The sequence below is a fragment of the Mixophyes fleayi genome, assembly GCF_038048845.1.
Source record: "Mixophyes fleayi isolate aMixFle1 chromosome 1 unlocalized genomic scaffold, aMixFle1.hap1 SUPER_1_unloc_2, whole genome shotgun sequence".
Classification (NCBI taxonomy): domain Eukaryota; kingdom Metazoa; phylum Chordata; class Amphibia; order Anura; family Limnodynastidae; genus Mixophyes; species Mixophyes fleayi.
In genome coordinates, this window is record NW_027445876.1 from 70171 (window position 1) to 96080 (window position 25910).

Consider the following 25910-nt stretch of genomic DNA (forward strand, 5'->3'; position numbering starts at 1 on the left):
AGCTGCCGCAGATACACAACACATAAAGACACTGATAGCAATGGAGACGTCATTGTCCTTCGAGTGAGAAGAGAATCACCACAGTTTATGTAATAACCATTTAATTATTAGATATTTGTAAACATAATAAAAATAAATTTTCATCTTATAATAGTGTGGAGAGTGGTACCCCACACAGACAGCTCCAGAACCACAAGAGCTTACAACCTATATAAAAGGCACATAGGAAATACTAGGGTTGGTGATAAGTGAGGGTCGGGGCACTGTCGGGATGGAGGTGGGTACCGTAGAGGTAGGATATCAGCTTCCTAGTAGCCTAAACATAAGTGCTAAAGACATCTAAGCAATTTGGCTTTATAAATTCTGAAGAATAATAAAAACTAAAAATATTTTAGAATGATAAAAATATTATAAACCTGTGAAGGATATAAAGTCTTCCCTTGTAGTATTCACAAACTGCTATAAAATACTAACATAAAAACAATATTCACAAAGCAGCCCTGGATACACATAAATAGATCCATTCTCATTATCACAATACATTATATCCCTGTAGCCATACATCCAGTATTAGTCTGTGCTGGTGTAACGTGAGGCACGGAGGTGGTGCACAGTGGACAGAGCCCTGGTCAAGCTAGAAGGTGAAACCTTGTGGTGATTGTGCCCCAGATAGATCATCTCAGTCTGGTGTGCATGTATATAGATATATATCTTCTCAGACATACTGTCATCAGACCTGTGCTCATAACCTGGTGTGTAGAGGAGACGGGGTGACAGTGCGATGGAGCCTAGAGGAGACGGGGTGACAGTGCGATGGAGCCTAGAGGAGACGGGGTGACAGTGCGATGGAGCCTAGAGGAGATGGGGTGACAGTGCGATGGAGCCTAGTGGAGACGGGGTGACAGTGCGATGGAGACGGGGTGACAGTGCGATGGAGCCTAGAGGAGACGGGGGTGACAGCGCGATGGAGACGGGGTGACAGTGCGATGGAGCCTAGAGGAGACGGGGTGACAGTGCGATGGAGCCTAGAGGAGACGGGGTGACAGTGCGATGAAGCCTGGGGGAGAGTTAATGCAATGTGATGGTGGAGTGAGGTACTGGTGAGTGAATAGATTAGACAAGATGGTTATTACAATGTGTTGTTCCACGGGAGTGCCTAGAGGACAGAATGGTTATTACAATGTGATGTAGTGAGGTACATGAGAGGGCCTAGATGAAAGAGGATCGTTACTGCAAAGTAAGGTTGTAGTGTAGTACAGATAAGTGCCTAGAGGAGAGGGGTACATGAGAGGGCCTAGAGGAGAGAGGATGGTTATGTGATGGTGCAAAGAGAAGAGTTACTGCAATGTGATGTAGTGAGGTACGGGTGAGTACCTAGAGGAGAAAGGTTGGTTACTGCAATGGGGTAGTGCAAATAAGGTGCAGGTACTCATAGAAGACAGTGCAGGTATAACAATATAATGAGGCAGGTAAGTGCCTAGAGGAGAGAGAATGGCTTCTGCAATGTAATGTGCAATGTGGGACAAGAAAACATTTAGAAGGTGGTAACTGGTTTGAAGATCACACCGAGGTCTGAAATGTGACTCATTTAGTTTACAATAACGACATCAGTGAAATAGTCGATAGCAATCCTACATCATCCCACATCAGTAAGAGCGCTCGTACCACTATACAAACTAGGCAAAGGCAAACAAATCTATGTTTAGAGAGAGATATTAAAGTCTTCCGTGAACGCTGTTACAGCCATGTGATGTTGACACTTAAACCTTCCTTTCGTGCCCTCTCCTGAAGCTTGTGGTAGTCTCTGCAGGTGACGTCCTTGCAATGGGACAAGTCTAGGTTCTTTAAGTCATTGTTTGACCTAAGTAGCAGAGATGCTCCCCATTGGGTGACATTACTGCTGCACAGCGATACCATACGTAGTTTTTGGAGAGGGTGAGGTGGGCCTGATGCATAAACGACCTCAAGCACCCTGTCAAGCAATGTAGGAACACCACAGAGAGAGAGGGATTCCAGTTTGAGGCACCCCTTCAAAAGTGACACCAAGAAGCCTCCCAGTTTATGTTGAAAGGTGGGGTGAGAAGAATCTTCCCCTTCCAGAAGAAAGCTGAAGGTGTGCAGATGAGATAGTGGAAGGGGGTCACTCGGCCAGGGAGGAGGTTCAGGGTCATCGTGGAATAAAGCTTGGTAGAGCACAGTGAGATGACTCTGGAAGCTCCGCAGGTTTGGACACAGGGTGAGCAGGGTAGACAATGATTCCTGCTGGCACCAAAGCAGATTTTGGAGCGACAGGACACGCAGACTATTCCCGATAGCATGTAAACTGGTCAAAATCTCTTCCAATGTCCTGTTTGGCTGTTCTGGGCAATGCAGAGTCAGCTGGCTGAGGTTTGGCCACTGTACAAGACTCCAAGTACTCCCTGTCCGTATCCCAAGAGAGATGACGGCCTCTTCCACCTCTTGGCACAGACATCCCAGCTTGGACACATCCTCCTCCTCTAGGTCTTCCAGCTTTTTTAGACGTAGGCTGGTCCTAGTGGTGACTTTTCCTCTGAATGTATTTGAACCTTGATCATACTCTGCTTTCGATGGAGATGCCACATTCTTGTCCCTCCCATTCATTAGTCCATTACACTCACTTTCTTTCTCCGCTCTGGTGAGTACAACCTCAGCCAGGGAAAGGAAGCTATCAGAGGAGATTCCACTCTGGGTAAAATGATTGGTATGTATGAGTCGTAGGGCATTGGGTAGGGACGGGTGGGAGAGTTGCTCAATGTTGGGAAGAGCCAGTAAAACACAGCATAAGGCATACACCCACTGCTCGGGGCTGCCTTGTGGCTTCACATGTTGTAGCAGCAGAACTCTCAGAGCCTGGCATGAGAAGCCGGCCCTTCTACTATCATACACCAGGGTCAGCAAGGAAGACGGGGTGAGCTTCTTGCATCTGGATATGTCCAATTCACGGAGTCGCTGACAGCAGGTACCGATAGCGGCCAGAACGAGTGAATCACATTGAGTATCTGAGAGACAAAGTTTCATAAGACGAGGCAAACTCTCAACAAGACGAGCCAGGGATGCAGCAGGAACACGGTGGCAGGAGTGCAAATCCAGAGAGGTGAGGAACTGCAAGGGAAATAATAGGATACTAAATGACCATAGAAGATACCAAGTGATGCCAGGTGTAGAATTCATGTTCACAGACCAATAAGAACATTAGGAGATACTGAATACCATTGTAATCTGCAGTGGTCACTTACTTTGCAACGCATAGTCACAAGCTGTATTATAGCGTTATTGATGAGTCCAGAACAGGAGTGCAGACTCAGTTCTGTTAGGTGGGGCTGGAGGAGAAGGTGAAGACCGGCTCTGGTCAACTTGTGAGACTCTCCTAATAATTGTATCAGCTCCTGCACCAAGGTCCCGGCTGTGAGACACAGAGGATATAATAGATGCAATAAGTCCTGTGCGTTGTATGAAACATCAGCTTAACACACATACATCACCACGATTACCGTTATACAACTTCTATAGGAGCCACCATTATCGAGATACTACGTCAATGGGAGCCACTATTACCGTGATACAACTTCTATAGGAGCCACTATCACCGTAATATTACTTCAATGGGAGCTACTATCACCGTGACATTGAATCTATAGGAGCCACTATCACATTGATATTACATCTATAGGAGCCACTATTACCGTGATACTAAGTCACTGGGAGCCACTATCATCGTGACATTACATCTATGGGAGCCACGTTTACCGTAACATTACATCTATGGGAGCCACGGTCACCGTAACATTACATCCGTGGGAGCCACTGTCACCGTAACATTACATCCGTGGGAGCCACTGTCACCGTAACATTACATCCGTGGGAGCCACTATCACCGTAACATTACATCTATGGGAGCCACTATCACCGTAACATTACATCTATGGGAGCCACTATCACCGTAACATTACATCTATGGGAGCCACTATCACCGTAACATTACATCTATGGGAGCCACTATCACCGTAACATTACATCTATGGGAGCCACTGTCACCGTAACATTACATCCGTGGGAGCCACTATCACCGTAACATTACATCCGTGGGAGCCACTGTCACCGTAACATTACATCTATGGGAGCCACTATCACCGTAACATTACATCTATGGGAGCCACTATCACCGTAACATTACATCTATGGGAGCCACTACCACCGTAACATTACATCTATGGGAGCCACTGTCACCGTAACATTACATCCGTGGGAGCCACTATCACCGTAACATTACATCTATGGGAGCCACTATCACCGTAACATTACATCTATGGGAGCCACTATCACCGTAACATTACATCTATGGGAGCCACTATCACCGTAACATTACATCTATGGGAGCCACTGTCACCGTAACATTACATCCGTGGGAGCCACTATCACCGTAACATTACATCCGTGGGAGCCACTGTCACCGTAACATTACATCTATGGGAGCCACTATCACCGTAACATTACATCTATGGGAGCCACTATCACCGTAACATTACATCTATGGGAGCCACTGTCACCGTAACATTACATCTATAGGAGCCACTGTCACCGTAACATTACATCTATGGGAGCCACTGTCACCGTAACATTACATCTATGGGAGCCACTGTCACCGTAACATTACATCCATGGGAGCCACGGTCACCGTAACATTACATCTATGGGAGCCACTATCACCGTAACATTACATCTATGGGAGCCACTGTCACCGTAACATTACATCCATGGGAGCCACTATCACCGTAACATTACATCCGTGGGAGCCACTATCACCGTAACATTACATCTATGGGAGCCACTATCACCGTAACATTACATCTATGGGAGCCACTGTCACCGTAACATTACATCTATGGGAGCCACTATCACCGTAACATTACATCCGTGGGAGCCACTATCACCGTAACATTACATCTATAGGAGCCACTGTCACCGTAACATTACATCTATGGGAGCCACTGTCACCGTAACATTACATCTATGGGAGCCACTGTCACCGTAACATTACATCTATGGGAGCCACTGTCACCGTAACATTACATCCGTGGGAGCCACTATCACCGTAACATTACATCCGTGGGAGCCACTATCACCGTAACATTACATCTATAGGAGCCACTGTCACCGTAACATTACATCTATGGGAGCCACTATCACCGTAACATTACATCTATGGGAGCCACTATCACCGTAACATTACATCTATGGGAGCCACTATCACCGTAACATTACATCTGTGGGAGCCACTGTCACCGTAACATTACATCTATGGGAGCCACTATCACCGTAACATTACATCTATGGGAGCCACTATCACCGTAACATTACATCTATGGGAGCCACTGTCACCGTAACATTACATCTATGGGAGCCACGGTCACCGTAACATTACATCCATGGGAGCCACTATCACCGTAACATTACATCTATGGGAGCCACTATCACCGTAACATTACATCTATGGGAGCCACTATCACCGTAACATTACATATATGGGAGCCACTGTCACCGTAACATTACATCTATGGGAGCCACTATCACCGTAACATTACATCCATGGGAGCCACTGTCACCGTAACATTACATCCATGGGAGCCACTATCACCGTAACATTACATCTATGGGAGCCACTATCACCGTAACATTACATCCATGGGAGCCACTGTCACCGTAACATTACATCTATGGGAGCCACTATCACCGTAACATTACATCCGTGGGAGCCACGGTCACCGTAACATTACATCTATGGGAGCCACTGTCACCGTAACATTACATCTATAGGAGCCACTGTCACCGTAACATTACATCCATGGGAGCCACTGTCACCGTAACATTACATCTATGGGAGCCACTATCACCGTAACATTACATCCATGGGAGCCACTGTCACCGTAACATTACATCTATGGGAGCCACTATCACCGTAACATTACATCTATGGGAGCCACTGTCACCGTAACATTACATCCATGGGAGCCACTATCACCGTAACATTACATATATGGGAGCCACTGTCACCGTAACATTACATCTATGGGAGCCACTATCACCGTAACATTACATCCATGGGAGCCACTGTCACCGTAACATTACATCCATGGGAGCCACTGTCACCGTAACATTACATCTATGGGAGCCACTGTCACCGTAACATTACATCTATGGGAGCCACTATCACCGTAACATTACATCTATGGGAGCCACTATCACCGTAACATTACATCCATGGGAGCCACTGTCACCGTAACATTACATATATGGGAGCCACGGTCACCGTAACATTACATCTATAGGAGCCACTGTCACCGTAACATTACATCCGTGGGAGCCACTATCACAGTAACATTACATCCGTGGGAGCCACTGTCACCGTAACATTACATCTATGGGAGCCACTATCACCGTAACATTACATCTATGGGAGCCACGGTCACCGTAACATTACATCTATAGGAGCCACTGTCACCGTAACATTACATCCGTGGGAGCCACTATCACAGTAACATTACATCTATCACTTCTCTGGTCCTAAGATCTTGCCAGGACATGTTCAAAGAACATAACGTTCAGGAAAGAGCTGGAAACTCATTCATGGGCGATTGCTTGAGTTCCGTAGAGTTATATATACATATATATGTTACAGATAGTAGATATGAGAGAGGGCCCCGTAGCTGGTGATTGTGTTAGGACGGGGCCACGGGTATCACTCAATCATTTCAGGACTTACCCAGCTGGTTGAAGGGCCCCTCTATGTACATGAAATTATACTCCTCCATGTACTTGTCGGTATAATCTGTCACCCAGACGCTCTGCATGTTTTCTGCAATGCTCTGCAGGCACATACGGGTGAGAGTGGGCATAACGTGTCTCGGTGGCATCCTCTGGTCTCCTGTACCTGCCGGAAACAGAGAGTGATGGCTGAGGACAATCCCAGCTTACTGTACAGTGTTTCAGATCCGTATAGTTACTATCCAGCAGAGGTATCCAGAAAGGATTTGTGATAGATTTATGGGGACACCACAAAGGGGGGAAATAGAGATCGGAGACCAGATGGATTATGGGATTGGGTCACTTAGGTCGTTAGAATCAGTGGGACATTGGATAATCTGCATTAATAATGGGTATTACGCGGTTACCTTTAGCGCAGTCATTTCCATGTCTCTCTGGTACTTGTGCGCGATGTGTAGACTACGATATCTGAGCATTAACCCTTCACATACCATAATTATAATGTGAAGTGATATGTGTGTAAGGGGTTACATGGGGTGTAATTGTGGGTGTTAGACACCCTGGGCTCATGTGATGTATCTGCGTCAGACAACACTCTCTCCTCATCTCCTTTCTCAGAGGGAGTTCTTAGTATTTACATTTCTATATTTCATTAATAACATAATAAGTCTGGGTGGTCTGTACTAGCGGACGTAAGCTGCTATGGAGCGTCGGTATCAGAGGTAACAGAGGATTTCAGCGCAGGGAGGAGAAGAATTATTTGTAATATGTATTTATCTATGTACTCACCGTAGTCTCCAATCTGGGGATATATGATCTGTGTATAAACACCCGATCAGTGTGTGCCCCCCCCCGGCAGCTTCTGCGCCCAGAGATCCTCTGCCTGCACTCCGCTGTCTGTCTACTGTACTCTGCTGTCTGTCTACTGTACTCTGCAGTCTCTCTCTGGTGTAGTCTGCTGTCTGTCTACTGTACTCTGCTGTGTGTCAACTGTACTCTGCTGTCTGTCTACTGTACTCTGCAGTCTCTCTCTGGTGTAGTCTGCTGTCTGTCTACTGTACTCTGCTGTGTGTCAACTGTACTCTGCAGTCTGTCTACTGTACTCTGCAGTCTCTCTCTGGTGTAGTCTGCTGTCTGTCTACTGTACTCTGCTGTGTGTCAACTGTACTCTGCTGTCTGTCTACTGTACTCTGCAGTCTGTCTACTGTACTCTGCTGTGTGTCTACTGTACTCTGCAGTCTCTCTCTGGTGTAGTCTGCTGTCTGTCTACTGTACTCTGCTGTGTGTCAACTGTACTCTGCAGTCTGTCTACTGTACTCTGCTGTGTGTCAACTGTACTCTGCTGTCTGTCTACTGTACTCTGTAGTCTCTCTCTGGTGTAGTCTGCTGTCTGTCTACTGTACTCTGCTGTCTGTCTACTGTACTCTGCTGTGTGTCTACTGTACTCTGTAGTCTCTCTCTGGTGTAGTCTGCTGTCTGTCTACTGTACTCTGCTGTGTGTCAACTGTACTCTGCAGTCTGTCTACTGTACTCTGTAGTCTCTCTCTGGTGTAGTCTGCTGTCTGTCTACTGTACTCTTCAGTCTGTCAACTGTACTCTCCTCTATATCTCCTGCAATCACTTCCCTGAACTCACCTGTCCCCCAGACTTTGTCCTGTCAGATTCACACACAGGATTTCCCTGTTGGTGTCTCTCACTCCCCCTCCTCTTATTTCCTGATGTGTCACCGACTCCACCTCTGCCAGTACTATGTCTAATGCTGTCACTGCTCCCAGCATGCACTCTGCTGCCAGCCACATCTCCCAGCATGCACTCTGCTGCCAGCCACATCTCCCAGCATGCACACTGCTGCCAGCCACATCTCCCAGCATGCACACTGCTGCCAGCCACATCTCCCAGCATGCACTCTGCTGCCAGCCACATCTCCCAGCATGCACTCTGCTGCCAGCCACATCTCCCAGCATGCACTCTGCTGCCAGCCACATCTCCCAGCATGCACACTGCTGCCAGCCACATCTCCCAGCATGCACACTGCTGCCAGCCACATCTCCCAGCATGCACTCTGCTGCCAGCCACATCTCCCAGCATGCACTCTGCTCCCAGCCACATCTCCCAGCATGCACTCTGCTGCCAGCCACATTTCCCAGCATGCACACTGCTGCCAGCCACATCTCCCAGCATGCACTCTGCTGCCAGCCACATCTCCCAGCATGCACTCTGCTGCCAGCCACATCTCCCAGCATGCACTCTGCTCACAGATTCACCTCACAGCATGCACACTGCTCCCAGCCACATCTCCCAGCATGCACTCTGCTGCCAGCCACATCTCCCAGCATGCACACTGCTCCCAGCCACATCTCCCAGCATGCACTCTGCTGCCAGATCCACCTCCCAGCATGCACACTGCTCCCAGCCACATCTCCCAGCGTGCACTCTGCTCCCAGCCACATCTCCCAGCATGCACTCTGCTCCCTGCCTCATCACCCAGCATGCACTCTGCTCCCAGTCTCAGCTCCCAGCATGCACTCTGCTCCCAGCCTCATCTCCCAGCATGCACTCTGCTCCCAGTCTCAGCTCCCAGCATGCACTCTGCTCCCAGTCTCAGCTCCCAGCATGCACTCTGCTCCCAGTCTCTCCTCTAAGCATGCATAAATAATGCATTTAAACATTTCCAGTTATAAATGTGTCAAAATCCAATGTTTACGGAAGAAGCATGCGGGGAGAAAGTTATATTTATTGTTTTAAGCATAAGTATAAAAATACAAACGAAATAAATAATCAGCGCCAATAAAACAGACACAGAATTATAAACCTAAATATTAATGCAAACAAGTATCTAAAGTTAGAGTCTTGGGTATTCCCTCAGCAGCGCTTCTAATCTGATGCTGCCACAATATACACCGAGCGACTCCACTCTTACAGCATACAGGTAACCAATCACTGCGTATATCTCTGGCGCATTAACATACAGCTGAGATGTAACCCTCCTTATATACATACAATTATGGACATGAAATAATTAGTCACATGTAAGTCCCAATTGGATACAGTAGAATAAGTCAAATGTGTAGAACAATCGTACCGGATAAAGTCTTAATCTCAGGATGGTCAGATAGTCTTCTTCTTTCGCCAGTCCGCTTATGTGGTTCCAGAATTCTCTAGATAAGATACGGTGTGCAGGATACAGAGGGGTGGAGAGATATAAAAGATAATATCATACTTGCCAACTCTCCCGGAATGTCCGGGAGACTCCCGCATTTTGCGAGAGTCTCCCGGACGAGTGTGGCAATCTCCCTGATAGGAAGTGGGCAGAATTCGGTTTAAACGCCGCGATTCACACAGAATCGCAGTGTTTAGCCTCGCCCCCACTGTAAAATGACGCGATTTGCGTCATTTCGTCACGGGGGCGGGGCCAAAATGACGCGATTTCGGGGGCCCTGCCCCCTGCACGCTACGTCCCAGCCGGCATCTCCCGGAAAAAGAAATACAAATGTTGGCAAGTATGGATAATATAGTGTAGTAATTTTTAAACAACACTGATAATGTTAATTTATCATATGCCGCTTCTTCTGCTCCGTCTTTACTCCATATGTCTCCCTGGAGTTTCTGAAGTATTGGTACTTTGTGTTTATTGTTCTGTACTATGTCACCCTGTATGGTCTACTGTTTGTACTGTGTACGGCGCTGCGGAAACCTTGTGGCGCCCAACAAATAAATGATAATAATAATATGCCAAGTATTGATATTGGTATATAATATGTAACAAACGATCTTCTTATTCATATGTGTGAACTCAAAAAGATACAGGTAAAAATTCAAGAAGATAAGTACACTGGAGCTCTCACCCCATTGTGGGTGTGTTATTATTATTATTATTATCATTTACTTGTTAGGCGCCACAAGGTTTCCGCGGCGCCGTACACAGTACAAACAGTAGACCATACAGGGTGACATAGTACAGAACAATAAACACAAAGTACCAGTACTTCAGAAACTCCGGGGAGACATATGGGTAAAGACGGAGCGGAAGAACAGGTAAGGAGACAGGAGGGGAGAGGGGCCCTGCTCATACGAGCTCACATCCTAAGGGAGGGTGAACAAACAGGCACAAAAGGGAGCCATTAAAGTAAGGGAAAGAAAGGCGGGGCTAGGGGAGAGAGGGGATAACGAGAGAAGGAGGTTAGCGAAGGAGCAAGAAGGTAGGGTTAAGTGGATGGTTGGTAGGCTTTGAGGAACAGGTGAGTTTTAAGAGCCCGCTTGAAGGAGTACAGACTGGGAGAGAGACGGATGGCGCGAGGGAGGTCGTTCCAGTGCAGGGCGGCTGCTCGGGAGAAGTCTTGGATTCTGGAGTGGGAAGAGGTGATCAGAGTGGAGGAGAGGCGACGGTTATTGGCCGAGCGCAGGGAGCGAGCGGGAGTGTGAATGGTGAGGAGGTCGGAGATGTAGGGGGCAGTAGACAGGGAGAGGGCTTTGTAAGTGGTGGTAAGGAGTTTAAAAAGGATCCTGTAGGGGAAGGAGCCAGTGTAAGGCATGGCAGAGAGGGGAGGCAGAGGAGGAGCGGCGTGAGAGAAAGATGAGTCGGGCAGCCGCATTGAGAACAGAACGAAGGCGGGCGAGGTGGGAGAGGGGGAGGCCAGTGAGGAGAAGGTTGCAGTAGTCGAGGCGGGAGATGATGAGTGCATGGATGATGGTTTTGGTGGCATCTTGTGAGAGGAAGGGCCGGATGTGGGTAATGTTGCGCAGCTGGAAGCGGCAGGTTTGGGCAAGAGATTGGACGTGGGGGTGAAGGAGAGAGAGGAGTCAAGGGTGACACCGAGGCAACGCATCTGGGTGACAGAGGAGATGGTTGTGTTATTAACAACGATAGAGAGGTTGTTGTGGGAGGGGAGCTTGGGGGGAGGGAAGACAATGAGTTCAGTTTTTGAGATATTAATTTTCAGAAAGCGCGAGGACATCCATGAGGAGATGGCAGAGAGGCAGTCAGATACACGAGAGAGGAGGGTGGGAGAGAGATCAGGAGAAGATATGTAGAGCTGAATGTCGTCAGCATAGAGGTGATACTGAAGACCGTAGGAGGAGATGAGAGCACCAAGGGAGGAAGTGTAGAGCGAGAATAGTAGGGGGCCGAGAACAGAGCCCTGGGGCACTCCAACCGGGAGAGGGGAGGGGGTGGAGGCAGCGCCAGATGTGGAGACAGAGAAGGTGCGGTTGGCAAGGTAAGAGCAGAACCAGGCGTGGACAGAACCAGAGAGGCAGAGAGAGAGAAGAGTTTGCAGAAGGAGGGGGTGATCCACGGTGTCAAAGGCCACAGAGAGGTCGAGGAGGATGAGTATGGAGAAGTGACCTCTGGATTTGGATGAGACGAGGTCGTTGGTAACTTTGGCCAGGGCGGTTTCGGTAGAGTGAAGGGGGCGGTAACCAGATTGGAGAGGGTCAAGGAGTGAATTGTCTGAGAGGTATTTGGTGAGGCGTGAGCAGACTATCCGCTCAAGTAATTTGGAGGCGAAGGGGAGAAGTGAGATGGGGCGATAGTTGACGAGGGAGGTGGGGTCAAGATTGGGTTTTTTGAGGATAGGAGAGATGAGAGTGTGTTTAAATGAGGAGGGTACTACACCAGAGGAGAGTGATAGGTTGAATAGGTGTGCCAGGTAGGAGCAGGCAGTGGGAGAGGGAGAGCGAAGGAGGTTAGAGGGGATGGGATCAAGCGGACAGGTGGAGTGAGGAGAGGAAAGAATAAGGGAGCGAACTTCATCGCCAGATGTGGGGTAGAAGGAGCACCAGAGTTGTCTGTTGGATTGGGTGGAAAGATTAGGGCAGGGGGAGAGGAGATTGAGGAGGAGATGTTAAGTCTGCTGGCCTCAATTTTGGAAGAGAAAAAGGTATGCAGCGGAGAGAGAAAGTGTGACAGGAAGAGGGGGGGGAGAAAGGAGGGAATTGAAGGTGGCAAAGAGGTGGCGGGGATTAGAGGACTGAGAAGAAATGAGGGATTTAAAGAAGGTTTGTTTAGCAAGGGAGAGGGCGGAGCAGAATGAGGAGAGGATGAATTTAAAGTGAAGGAAGTCAGCGAGGGAGCGAGATTTCCTCCAGAGGTGTTCGGCAGTGTGGGAGCACTTTTGGAGGAAGCGGGTGAGTTTGGAGTGCCAAGGTTGGGGAATTAAGCGGCATCGGCGGATAGGAAAGGCGGGGGCGACAGCATCCAGGGCAGTAGTGAGTGAATGGTTGTAGAGAGAGGACGCTTGGTCTGGGCAGGCCAGGGAGGGAAGGGGAGAGGAGAGAATCAAGAGAGGAGGAGGAAGTAATAGGGTCGATCGCTTCAATGTTGCATCTGGTGAGGGTGGCTTTCGGCGGGAGGGGGGGAGCAGGGGAGGAGGACAGAGTGAAGGAGAAGAGATGGTGGTCCGAGAGTGGGAAGGGAGAGCTGGAGAAATCAGAGATCGCAGAGATGAGAGAAGACTAGGTCGAGAAAGTGGCCGAGACGGTGGGTGGGGGAGGAGGTCCACTGGGTGAGGCCAAGGGAGGTGGAGAGGGTAAGAAGTTTGATGGTGGCAGGGTCTGAGCAGTTGTCAATAGGGATGTTGACGTCGCCGAGTATGATGGAGAGAAGGTCAGAGGAAAGATAGTGGGGGAGCCAGGCAGCGAAGTTATCCAGGAAAAGGGAGGTAGGGCTAGGTGGGCGGTAGATGACGGAGACACGGAGGTGGATGGGAGAGAAGAGACGGATGGAGTGAACTTCAAAGGAGGAGAAAGAGAGGGAAGGTACGCAGGGAATGACTCGTTAAGTTCAGCAGGGGGCTAGGAGGAGGCCTACACCACCTCCAGGACGCTCGTCTGGTCTGGTGGAGTGGGTGAAGGAGAGGCCCCCAAAGGAGAGGGCAGTGGGTGAGGTGGTGTCAGAAGGAGTGGGACAGGTTTCGGTGATGGCAAGAAGGTTGAGAGAGTTGGAGATGAAGAGATCATGGATGGAGGTCAGTTTGTTACGGATGGACCTAAGGTTCCAGAGGGCACATGAGAAAGGGAAGGAAGGGTGAGAGGAGATGTGGATAAGATTGTCGGGGTTGATGGAGCGAGGGGGGGTGCGAGTTGTACTAGTGGGGAGGGGTGGGGGAGAGGTTAATGGAGCATAGGGAAGAGATGGGACCATGAGAGAAGGACCGGTGAGGGTGGCTCGGGGAGAGGATGGGAATGGGAAAGGAGCGGGGCGGCATAGTGAGAGAAGTGGGGCGGGAGTGAGAGGGAAGAGGCCGTGGAGGCAGGAGGAGAGTACTAGAGTAAAGTTAAATAAGGACTAACGGAGCGGAGAAAGACGGGAGGTGATTTACACAGAGCCGGACGGAGTGAAACAGAAGGGCGGTGGCAAAGCAATGAAACAATGTAAAGTGGAGGAGGAAAAAATCACGATCTAAGCAATGTAGACAAATCATAGTGGAGAACAATAAAATAACAGTGGAATAAATAAATGAATAAATAGATTAATTAAATTAAATAACTAGATTAAATTAAATAAATAGATTGGTGTGGTCTAGGGGGTCCAGCGATTAGGGGAACAGAGTATTGGAGGTTCGAGGCGAATGGACAAGAACAGAGTTCAGTTGAACCCGGAGGGAAAAGCAAACAGTTCAAGCATGCGGTCCAGAACGGGGTACAGATGGACCCGGAGGCGGGTCAAGAGCTTGGGTGAGATCAGTGGGCCTCAGTCAGGGCAATAGGTGAGGGAGGCCAGAGACTGAGGGGGCAGGGGCACGTGGGGCAACCCAATTGGAGGCAGAGACTGGGGCACAGAGGGCTCTAATGATGGAGGCCGGTGTTGATAAGACACAGAGACGTGGATGCCTTCTGGGAGCAGGCACAGGGGCACAGTCAGAGAGAGGTGGGAAGGGCTAAAATGTGTGTAAACCGCGTTTACACACATTTTACAGTCATACTTATCAATTATTCGCTTCAATGTATTCAGTTGTAGAGGATCCGTCTTATTCCTCTCCTCAAGTCTCTCGTATTTGGTCTCAATCTTTCCTCCGTTGTTCACATGAAAAGGACGAGCGTAACACAAAAGATCAAGCATGAGACCTGTGAAGAAATGAGTTTGGTAACACTTTAACCAGCCAGTTCCTCGTTTCTCACATACTGTGGATTATAGCATGTACTTTTATAGCCCTTGCTTTTGTTCCCCAGCTCAACAGAGTACAACTGCAGTGTCTAATTACATGTGGATAAGGGGACATTGTAGCTCATTGTAAATGTATATATATTGTTTATTGTATATTGTTGATGTGGCAGTGAGATTGTTATTGATTGTCCTTAAAGTGAAGCCAGGGGGGTTATGGGTAGGGATCAGGTTGCAAGATACTAGTGAGGGGAAATGCTAATTAGTATCCATTGTTCTCACAAGACTACTCCAGACGTTTGGTCTACAATCTGGCAGGGGAGTTTCTGTGGAAGTACAGCTTATCACCACTCCCCTCTCCAACCCTCTGAGTCCAGGACTCACCAATGTTTAACAAGGAGAGGCCCAGGGAGAGGAAAGCACTGCAGAAATTTGACCCTAGATATAAGGAGCCACTCCAGGGGAGAGGGGGTGCTCACTCTGGAAATTGATGGCTGGAAGGTGCAAGATCTGGTTTTGAGTTGTTGTTCTCTACCAGAGTCTACATATGCAGCTGAGAGAGATCCATTGGTCGTCCAGTCTGGACAGCCAGGTGACTAACTCCTTAAGCTAGTGGGGTAAGGGATAGATGATGTGGTGAACCTGCCTGGCATTTATTTAATGTGTGCACATAATAATCTAGTGTTGTTTTTATTACAATAAATGTACTGTTGTACTTTACTAACTGCATTTGCTTGAATGACTAATAAGACCCTTAGAAGGTACTGGGTAGGCTTCCCTGGCTTAGGAAGGCATCTGTGGGTGGCCAGCCAGCGTGAAGTGGGTAGAATTGGGCCAGAAACCCTGTTATCTTCACAGTGACCCTTTTTAGGTTAAAATGTACACTTCTTTATACATAAAAAATCTTCCAATTCAAGGTAAAAAAAATACAGTTAAAAAATCCTATATCGATCATAAACCAATCACTCAGTACTCCTACCAGAGCTCACCAGAGCTCACTCCTACCAGAGCTCACCAGAGCTCAGTGATTCGTTCAGCATTCAGATACATAATGCCATCAGAAACCTCTTAGGTGGGAGGGTCCGTTTCTGATATAGTTCTTGGCCGATGCGTTTCAAACCCCTTCCTGAATTCTTTATCAAGGCATATGCGAGGCTTTAGCCAGCTGTCATTATATACTTAAGCCAGCCAATCGGATGACAGAATAAATAAGTCTATAAAAACATTGTTTATAATCCTCTAAAAACATATATTAATCAACATAGCACCACAAATTTATCATAAAATATCCCCTGTATGTTATTAAATAAAAACAACTGATCCCCAGCTCTAACAACCATATTGATACCCATTAAATCCTCATTTAGATACCACCAAAATGAAGAGGAAGCCCTATCAGGAAAGATGCGTGGTCCTTCCTACTCTGTTACCCTATAGAGGACCTCGATGCTCACTCAGCGAAACTAGCCTCGCATGTTTAGGCGGCCCCTAGATGTCTGATGGTTGTGGAAGCGTGTGGACCTCCCCCTGCGTCTCTTCTCTAAGAACGTATGGCTGGTTCATTGCCAACATGGAGAAAATCACATTTCATCAAATTTGGGCTCCCTGGCTCTATTTCTAGGGCTCCCCACTTTATCACCCTCTAAATAGCCCTCTCCCCGTATGACCCGGGGCCTATTGCATCTCCAAGTCCCAGCCCTGTAGACATCCCCCCCCCTCCTAGGAGTCTGTGCTATTTGTAGCTCCCCTTACCCAACGACCATACCCTTCACCCCTTCAATTTCCAGTTTCATCCACCCCCCTCCACCTTTATTCCTTATTACCCTGTTTTACTGTAATTTGTACTTTTACTATGGAAAGTGACACTGGCTGATATTTGTGTTTTTAATGTTTCATTCAAGTTTTCTGTCACTTGTATTTATATAATAAAACTTAGAGTTGAAAAAAAAAAAAAAAAAAAGAAGATGGAGTTCACCCTAAATCTATTTCAATCACCAACAAGGGCTTCAATGAATAACTATTACATTAGTTTTCTACCCCTTATCTTAATTGCTCCCAGTAAGGTAAATCCAAAACATATAGATACAATTTGTGGATTAAATACTAAATATCTCCTAAGAAACTGTTTTTCAGAAACCATTTGAGTCCCAAGTCGATATTTAGTCCATAGGGGACTAAAGTTTTAAGTCTATAGATGCACTCATCTCTGCCTTAGTTAGCCTAATATCTCTGTCACTATACCTCCTATTATTCCTTAGCATTTTAATTCCATAAAATTCCACAAGATTTTATTGAACTAATAGATCGCTCATGTTTTCCTTTACAGTGTGCCGATGGCAAATGGTTTGTATTACCCTTGTTAATGTTCCGTATGTGTTCTCCTAGTCGAACCTTCAAAGCTCTACTTGTTTTACCTACGTACTACACATTGTAACAGGTAAATCAAGTTCTTACAATGGTACGTTATTGTCACGGACTTACCTGGTTCTCGACGCTCTGTCCGGAAGCCGCACTTCCGGGTTCAGCGGTCACATGAACGCAAATTCCTTTCCGCACCACAGGTAAGCCAGAGCTAATCAAGATTAGTAGTATTATCCAGTAATCCGTTAGAGTTTGCTCTGACCATGGATTCAGCGGCAAAATATCTACTGGAGTATTTAGTGGGAAGGATGGATAAGCAAGAGGCTAACCAAGAGCAACTTCTAAAATTTCTCCAGAGTTTATTTACCCGGTTGGACGTCGTCCAAAACACTTTGGTGGCTAGTGGACCGCCTGCACCAGTGGTTGCAGCCCCAGACCCCCACGCCTGCAGAGGCAGCTTCTTCCTCTCAATTACGGATACCTAATCCACCTAAGTTCGATGGAGAGCCTAAATTTTGCAGAGGATTCTTGAATCAATGCTCCATTCAATTCGAGCTTCTGCGAGGGAATTTTCCTTCCGAAAAAGCTAAGGTGGCCTATGTGATATCGCTGCTGTCCGGCCAAGCTTTAGTATGGGCTTCCCCTTTATGGGAGAGGAATGATCTCATTCTGTATAATTTCACCACCTTCTTGTCCACCTTTAAGAAGATTTTTGATGAGCCAGGAAGGGTATACAATGCCGCTATCGGCTTATTGCGTCTTCGCCAAGGAAACCAGTCTGTGGGGCAGTATGCGGTCCACTTTAGAACTATGGCCTTTGAACTCCGCTGGAACGACGAGGCTCTCGTGGCTACGTTCTGGCAGGGCCTTTCGGATCAGATTAAAGACGAGCTGGTATCTCAAGAACTCCCTACGTCTCTGGACGATACCATCTCCCTCTGTGTCAAAGTTGATTTACATTTCAAGGAGCGTAATTCCGAGAGGGAACAATCTCGCAACTTCCAAACCCCTGTTCTCCCTCCCGAAAAACCGATGCAATTGGGGAGGACCTGCCTGTCGGCCGAAGAAAGGCAGAGGAGATTCCGAAACAAGTTGTGTCTATATTGTGGAGAGAGCGGCCATCTTCTGAGTTCCTGTCCCAAACGTCCGGGAAACGACAGGGCCTAACGTGTTCGGGAGCGGTATGGTTGGGTCTCCTTACTCAGTATCGCTTAGTTCCTTGTAGTAATGATTGCCTGACCATTCCCATTTCTTTACAGTCAGGACAAAATACCTTCCCGCAGTCCGCACTCCTTGACTCCGGAGCCACAGGGAATTTTATTTCAGCCGCTTTGGTAACGCAATTTTCCATTCCCACGCAAGCCTTAGAACAACCTATCTCCCTTGTGGCCATCGATGGAGGAAGAATTCCTGAAGGATCCATCCTGGTACGTACCACTCCCCTCCTTCTCCAGATTGGAGCACTTCATCAGGAGAGTATCTCCTTTCTTGTAATCCAGAAGTCTGCCTCCCCAGCTGGGGCTGGCTTCTTCTTTGTGAAAAAGAAAGATGGGGGTTTTCGCCCTTGCATTGATTACAGAGGCCTAAATGCTATTACCATTAAGAATCGGTATCCACTGCCATTGATTTCTGAGTTGTTCGACCGTATTAAAGGCACCACCATCTTCTCTAAACTTGATCTCAGAGGAGTGTATAACCTCATACGCATTAAGGAGGGGGATGAATGGAAAACAGCGTTTAACACCCGGGACGGTCATTTTGAGTATTTGGTCATGCCCTTTGGGTTATGCAATGCCCCGGCTATCTTTCAGGGCTTTATGAATGAACTCTTTCAAGATCTCTTGTATCAATCAGTGGTCATCTACTTAGACGACATCCTCATCTTTTCTCAAGATCTAGTATCCCATCGCAGACATGTACTGGAGGTTCTGTCCCGCATCAGGAAGAATCATCTATTTTGTAAATTAGAAAAATATACCTTCGAGCAGAGGCAAATTCCTTTCTTGGGATATATCATTTCTGGCACCGGACTGCAAAGGGATCCCACTAAATTGAAGGCCATACTTGACTGGCCTCAACCTTCAGGCCTTTAGGCTACTCAACGCTTCCTAGGATTCTCCAACTACTATCGTCAGTTCATCAAGGGTTACTCTTCACTAGTGGCTCCCATCACTGCATTGACCTGTAAGTCTGCTAATGCTAGCGTATGGTCTGCTAAAGCTACCAAAGCTTTTGTCCTATTGAAGTCTCTCTTCTCCTCAGCACCCATCCTCCAACAGCCTGATTGCTCACGTCCCTTTATCCTGGAGGTGGATGCGTCTTCCGTTGGTACAGGAGCAGTGCTTTCACAACGAAGCCCTACTGGCAAACTTCATCCTTGCGGATTCTTTTCCCGTCGCCTGTTACCTGCTGAGAGAAATTATGGGATAGGTGATAAGGAGCTCCTGGCCATCAAGTTGGCTCTCTGTGAATGGAGGCATCTACTAGAAGGGGCACAATTCCCTATTACCATCTATACAGATCATAAGAATTTATTATACTTATGTACTGCCCGCTGTCTAAATCCCCGGCAAGCAAGATGGTCCTTATTCTTCTTGCGCTTTGATTTTAACATCACCTTTCATTCTGGATCTAAGAATACGAAGGCGGAAGCCTTATATCGCTCTTTTGATCCAGCTGACATGGAACCTATGGAGGAGAATAAATTCATTTTAGACCCTTGTTGAGTTTTGGCAACTACACACCTTTACAAAGGTTGCCCTCCGGGCAAGACGTTCATCCTTCCGCATCTGCGAACCCAACTTCTAAGCTGGACTCATTGCTCTCTCTACTCCGGGCATGCCGGCATCCGCAAAACCTGGGACTTGTTGTCCCGAAGTTACTGGTGGCCTTCCTTACTGGAGGATGTAAAGAGATTTGTTTCTGCTTCCGAATGTGCTCAACACAAGACCTCCAGGAGAAGACCTTATGGATGTTTGCTCCCATTACCCATTCCTGAATATCCTTGGTCGCAGATTTCCATGGACTTGATCACAGACCTTCCCACTTCCAAATCCTGTACTGTGGTGTTAGTGGTCACGGATCGCTTCTCTAAAACAGCCCACTTTATTGCTCTTCAAGGTCTTCCATCTTTCTCCTCCTTAGCCGATATCTTTATTAAGGAGATATTTCGCCTCCATGGTTGTCCTCAACATATTGTTTCCAATCGAAAATCTCAGTTCATATCCAAATTTTGGAGGTCCTTTTGCAGTAAGTCCAGAATTAAACTTGATTTTTCCTCTGCATATCATCCCCAGTCCAATGGGTCTACGGAGAGAACCAATCAGGAGTTAGAGACGTTTTTAAGAATATTTATCTCAAGCAATCAAGATAACTGGTTGGATCTTCTCCCATGGCCTCAGTTCGCCCATAACAATCATTTCCATGAGGCTATCTCTAACTCTCCCTTCTTTGTCCTTTATGGCTGCCACCCTAAACTACCCACCTTCTCGCAAATTGCATCTTCTGAAGTTCCGGCTGTGGACTCATTGTTTCGTAACTTCTCTTCCATTTGGGAACAAACCAAGATAAATTTAAAGAGAGCAACCATTTGTTCCAAGGAATCCTATGATAAGAGGAGGAGAGCGAGTCCAAGTTTTTCTATCGGTGACAGGGTATGGCTATCCACTCAAAACATTAGTTTAAAAGTTCCCAGTAAGAATTTTGCTCCCAAGTTCATTGGTTCATTCGCTATTTCTGAGGTCATTAATCCGGTAGCCTTTAGGTTGAGTCTGCCTTCCTCCCTACGCATACCAAATGTCTTTCATGTCTACTTGTTGAAACCAGTGGTAACCAACAAATTCTCCACTCCATCCAGAGTTTCTCCCCCTGTCGTGGATCAGGATCAAGTCAAATATGAGATTAAGATTAGTCTGGATTCTCGCAAAGTCTGAGATAAGAAATTTCCCTTAAAGCCCTATTAGGTGCTCGGGCCCACATTTAGGGCAGGGGGTACTGTCATGGACTTACCTGGTTCTCGCCGCTCCATCCGGAAGCCGCACTTCCGTGTTCGGCGGTCACATGACCGCAACCCGGAGGTGGGGATTTTGAATCCCCGTCGGTATAAAACTCTCACTCTGACACTCGCTGAGAGTCAGAGAAACGCTTACCTGTTCCTGGCTCCTGTGCTTCGTGAATCATTGTGCTTCCCATCCCCCTGTTGATTGACTCCTGCCTGTTTCACTATTCTGCCTCTCCAACCCCTGTGTACCGACCCGGCTTGTTGACTACTCCTCTATTCTTGTGACCTGTGTACCGACCCGGCCTGATTGACTCCGAGCTTGCCTTCTGATTCTGCCTGCTTCTCCTTCCTGTGTACCGACCCGGCCTGATTGACTCCGAGCCTGCCTTCTTATTCTGCCTGCTTCTCCTTCCTGTGTACCGACCTGGCCTGATTGACTCCGAGCCTGCCTTCTGATTCTGCCTGCTTCTCCTTCCTGTGTATACCGACCCGGCCTGATTGACTCCGAGCCTGCCTTCTGATTCTGCCTGCTTCTCCTTCCTGTGTACCGACCTGGCCTGATTGACTCCGAGCCTGCCTTCTGATTCTGCTTCTGATTCTGCCTGCTTCTCCTTCCTGTGTATACCGACCCGGCCTGATTGACTCCGAGCTTGCCTTCTGATTCTGCCTGCTTCTCCTTCCTGTGTACCGACCCGGCCTGATTGACTCCGAGCCTGCCTTCTGATTCTGCCTGCTTCTCCTTCCTGTGTACCGACCCGGCCTGATTGACTCCGAGCCTGCCTTCTGATTCTGCCTGCTTCTCCTTCCTGTGTACCGACCCGGCCTGATTGACTCCGAGCCTGCCTTCTGATTCTGCCTGCTTCTCCTTCCTGTGTGCCGACCCGGCCTGATTGACTCCGAGCTTGCCTTCTGATTCTGCCTGCTTCTCCTTCCTGTGTACCGACCCGGCCTGATTGACTCCGAGCCTGCCTTCTGATTCTGCCTGCTTCTCCTTCCTGTGTATACCGACCCGGCCTGATTGACTCCGAGCCTGCCTTCTGATTCTGCCTGCTTCTCCTTCCTGTGTACCGACCCGGCCTGATTGACTCCGAGCCTGCCTTCTGATTCTGCCTGCTTCTCCTTCCTGTGTACCGACCCGGCCTGATTGACTCCGAGCCTGCCTTCTGATTCTGCCTGCTTCTCCTTCCTGTGTGCCGACCCGGCCTGATTGACTCCGAGCTTGCCTTCTGATTCTGCCTGCTTCTCCTTCCTGTGTACCGACCCGGCCTGATTGACTCCGAGCCTGCCTTCTGATTCTGCCTGCTTCTCCTTCCTGTGTATACCGACCCGGCCTGATTGACTCCGAGCCTGCCTTCTGATTCTGCCTGCTTCTCCTTCCTGTGTACCGACCCGGCCTGATTGACTCCGAGCCTGCCTTCTGATTCTGCCTGCTTCTCCTTCCTGTGTACCGACCCGGCCTGATTGACTCCGAGCTTGCCTTCTGATTCTGCCTGCTTCTCCTTCCTGTGTACCGACCCGGCCTGATTGACTCCGAGCCTGCCTTCTGATTCTGCCTGCTTCTCCTTCCTGTGTACCGACCCGGCCTGATTGACTCCGAGCTTGCCTTCTGATTCTGCCTGCTTCTCCTTCCTGTGTACCGACCCGGCCTGATTGACTCCGAGCTTGCCTTCTGATTCTGCCTGCTTCTCCTTCCTGTGTACCGACCCGGCCTGATTGACTCCGAGCCTGCCTTCTGATTCTGCCTGCTTCTCCTTCCTGTGTACCGACCCGGCCTGATTGACTCCGAGCCTGCCTTCTGATTCTGCCTGCTTCTCCTTCCTGTGTACCGACCCGGCCTGATTGACTCCGAGCCTGCCTTCTGATTCTGCCTGCTTCTCCTTCCTGTGTACCGACCCGGCCTGATTGACTCCGAGCCTGCCTTCTGATTCTGCCTGCTTCTCCTTCCTGTATACCGACCCGGTCTGATTGACTCCGAGCCTGCCTTCTGATTCTGCCTGCTTCTCCTTCCTATGTACCGACCCGGCCTGATTGACTACGCATCTTCTGCTCCTACTCCGCTGCACTACATCTTTGGGCGAACCTGAGGACCGCGACTTTTGGTAGATCAATCAACATTGATAAGCTGTCTATCTTCCAAGTCAATTTCTCTTGGCGCAGATTATACAACTTGTATGTAAATTTATACCCTGAATGTTATCCTTTTATTTTACATGTTTTGCTATGTATGTCATGTCGTCTTAATTGTCTTCATTACCTGTAAACATTGTACCTTTTGTATATTAAATGTAACAGATTAATAGTTCTGTCCTTATTGCTCTAAACGAATCCATTGCCTGTTTAGAAGAGGTGGAAGGCTTGGCGGTGTAAACCCTTTAAATACCAGTGTGGGAAGTGTTAACTTTTTACACTACCTGAGCACAGAGTGTGCGCAATTGGGTGATTGAGTCATAGGTTTACTACGGGCCTTATACGTAGCTGGTGGCAGTTGCTGAGAGGTGTGAGGCGTCTGTGTGACCAGTAAATCTGTAGCCTTAGACAGAGGTGAGTGTGAGGTTTAGGCTGGAATGCTGTGTGTTCCCTTACAGTAAGCTTCCAGGTCACGAGGGCGGTTTGTGACAGATAAAGGGGTTCAGGAGCGGTTTCCCGACAAAATAGAGGTGAAATATTGTGGGTCTGTCTGAATATATGATAAGATATTAGATCAGGGAGCCGGCAGAGGTGGGCGTCCCTGACCAGAGCAGTAACGACAGCGGTGCGGGCGGTGCGACCGCCCCGGGCGCAGCTGCCCGATACCCAAGCAACAATCGATTCCTCAATACCTGGAATAGCTTGGCGCTTCTGCCCGCAGTGGAACGCACATGCGTTCCACTGACAGGAAGTCCGGCATTTGAATGCCGAACTTCCTGCTTGTTCCACCTCGAGCAGAAGCTCCAAGCTATTCCAGGTATGCTTTTGGCAAATTTTATATATGACACCTACAGGATTATTTCAGTATCTTTTTGATGGCATAGTTAATTTTAACAAAATGGCAATTGGTCTCAGTTTCTAGATTCACTTTTGATTTGACCAAAATATATAGAGCCCAGATAAGCAGAAGTGTGCCGTAAAACATCACAACTGCTGTGGAGCAAGTCACGTAGCTTCTTAGGTTGGTTGGTTAAAATAGCAGCAATAACTGCAATATGCCCTGATATAGTCATGAGCTTGATTTCCCCCATAATCACATAAAAGTCAATCTGCTCATTGTGTACATGTTAGTTCTTTGCTCGGCTAGTACCACATGGAGAGGTTTTAGGCTGCCTGAATGTCTAACTTACTAAACTAAAGCTAACATTTGATTTGATGCACTAGTTAAAGAGAGGTGAATGTTGTGACTTCCCCAAAAGTTGACTATCCTTTAAAATTTGCTGCACTAACTTACCTAGGTACAAAGTACTATCCCTAATGTACAAAGACAATTCCTGATCTTAAAAAAAGTTTGTCCCTAAAGCAGCAAACATTGGCCAAATTTACAGTACAATTGCTGTTATTCTGCAATGCTAACCACTGTGCCGCCCAGTAATGATAGTCTCTCTCTCTCTCTGTAAAGTGCTAGCCACACCCACACATTAGGTTGGCCACACCCACTTGTCAAATGACACTCCCACTTAGATGTGGGGGCGCCGGTGCCCTGTCTCGCCCAGGGCACCAAAATGTCTAGTTACGGCACTGGTTCTGACAATCAAATTATGTTACATTATATCATAGTACATTACATTATATAATATTATTATACATTGGGGACTGAGTCTGATAATCTCCCTGTGTCTGTATTACACATAGATATATATTACATTACATTATATAGCTTTACAGTATATTATATTACACCACAGTATATTATATTATATTACACCACAGAATATTATATTACAGTATATTATATTATATTATACCATACTTGCCAACATTTGTATTTCTTTTTCCGGGAGATGCCGGCTGGGACGTAGCGTGCAGGGGGCGGGGCGCCGAAATCGCCTCATTTTGGCCCCGCCCCCGTGACGAAATGACGCAAATCGCATCATTTTACAGTGGGGGCGAGGCTAAACGCAAACCGAATTCTGCCCACTTCCTATCAGGGAGATTGCCACACTTGTCCGGGAGACTCTCACAAAATGCGGGAGTCTCCTGGACATTCCGGGAGAGTTGGCAAGTATGTATTATACCACACAGTATATTATATTACACCACAGTATATTATATTACAGTATATTATATTACACCACAGTATATTATATTACAGTATATTATATTATATTACACCACAGTATATTATATTATATTACATCACAGTATATTATATTGCAGTATATTATATTACACCACAGTATATTATATTACAGTATATTATATTATATTACACCACAGTATATTATATTATATTACATCACAGTATATTATATTGCAGTATATTATATTACACCACAGTATATTATATTACAGTATATTATATTACACCACAGTTGATTATATTATATTATATAATATTACACCACAGTATATTATATTACAGTATATTATATTATATTACACACGTGGGGACTGATTCTCCCACGTGTTTGGCTTCAGTCCTCCCAGATACCATAGAGTAGAGCGCCCAGCGTGGTTTGTCCATCCTCCCGCTCT

General features: G+C 47.4%; 1 protein-coding gene across 8 annotated transcripts; it reads right to left on the reverse strand.

Annotated features, from left to right (window-relative positions):
- Positions 1–1513: 1513 nt before the first annotated feature.
- LOC142109488 (uncharacterized) lies at positions 1514–25869 on the reverse strand. 8 transcript variants are annotated; one of them, XM_075193661.1, is made up of 5 exons: positions 25820–25869; positions 14706–14847; positions 6782–6949; positions 3258–3424; positions 1514–3123 (listed from the first exon to the last, which is right to left on the reverse strand). In XM_075193661.1, exons 3-5 carry the CDS (start codon positions 6930–6932, stop codon positions 1738–1740), a joined length of 1704 nt encoding a protein of 567 aa, XP_075049762.1. In that variant the 5' UTR covers positions 6933–6949; positions 14706–14847; positions 25820–25869; the 3' UTR covers positions 1514–1737. The 8 variants fall into 8 exon arrangements, with proteins under 8 accessions (XP_075049762.1, XP_075049765.1, XP_075049764.1 ...); XM_075193664.1 differs by lacking the exons at positions 14706–14847; positions 25820–25869 and adding an exon at positions 9866–10022 and having other exon boundaries at positions 6782–6943; XM_075193663.1 differs by lacking the exons at positions 14706–14847; positions 25820–25869 and adding an exon at positions 9866–10022.
- Positions 25870–25910: the final 41 nt, after the last annotated feature.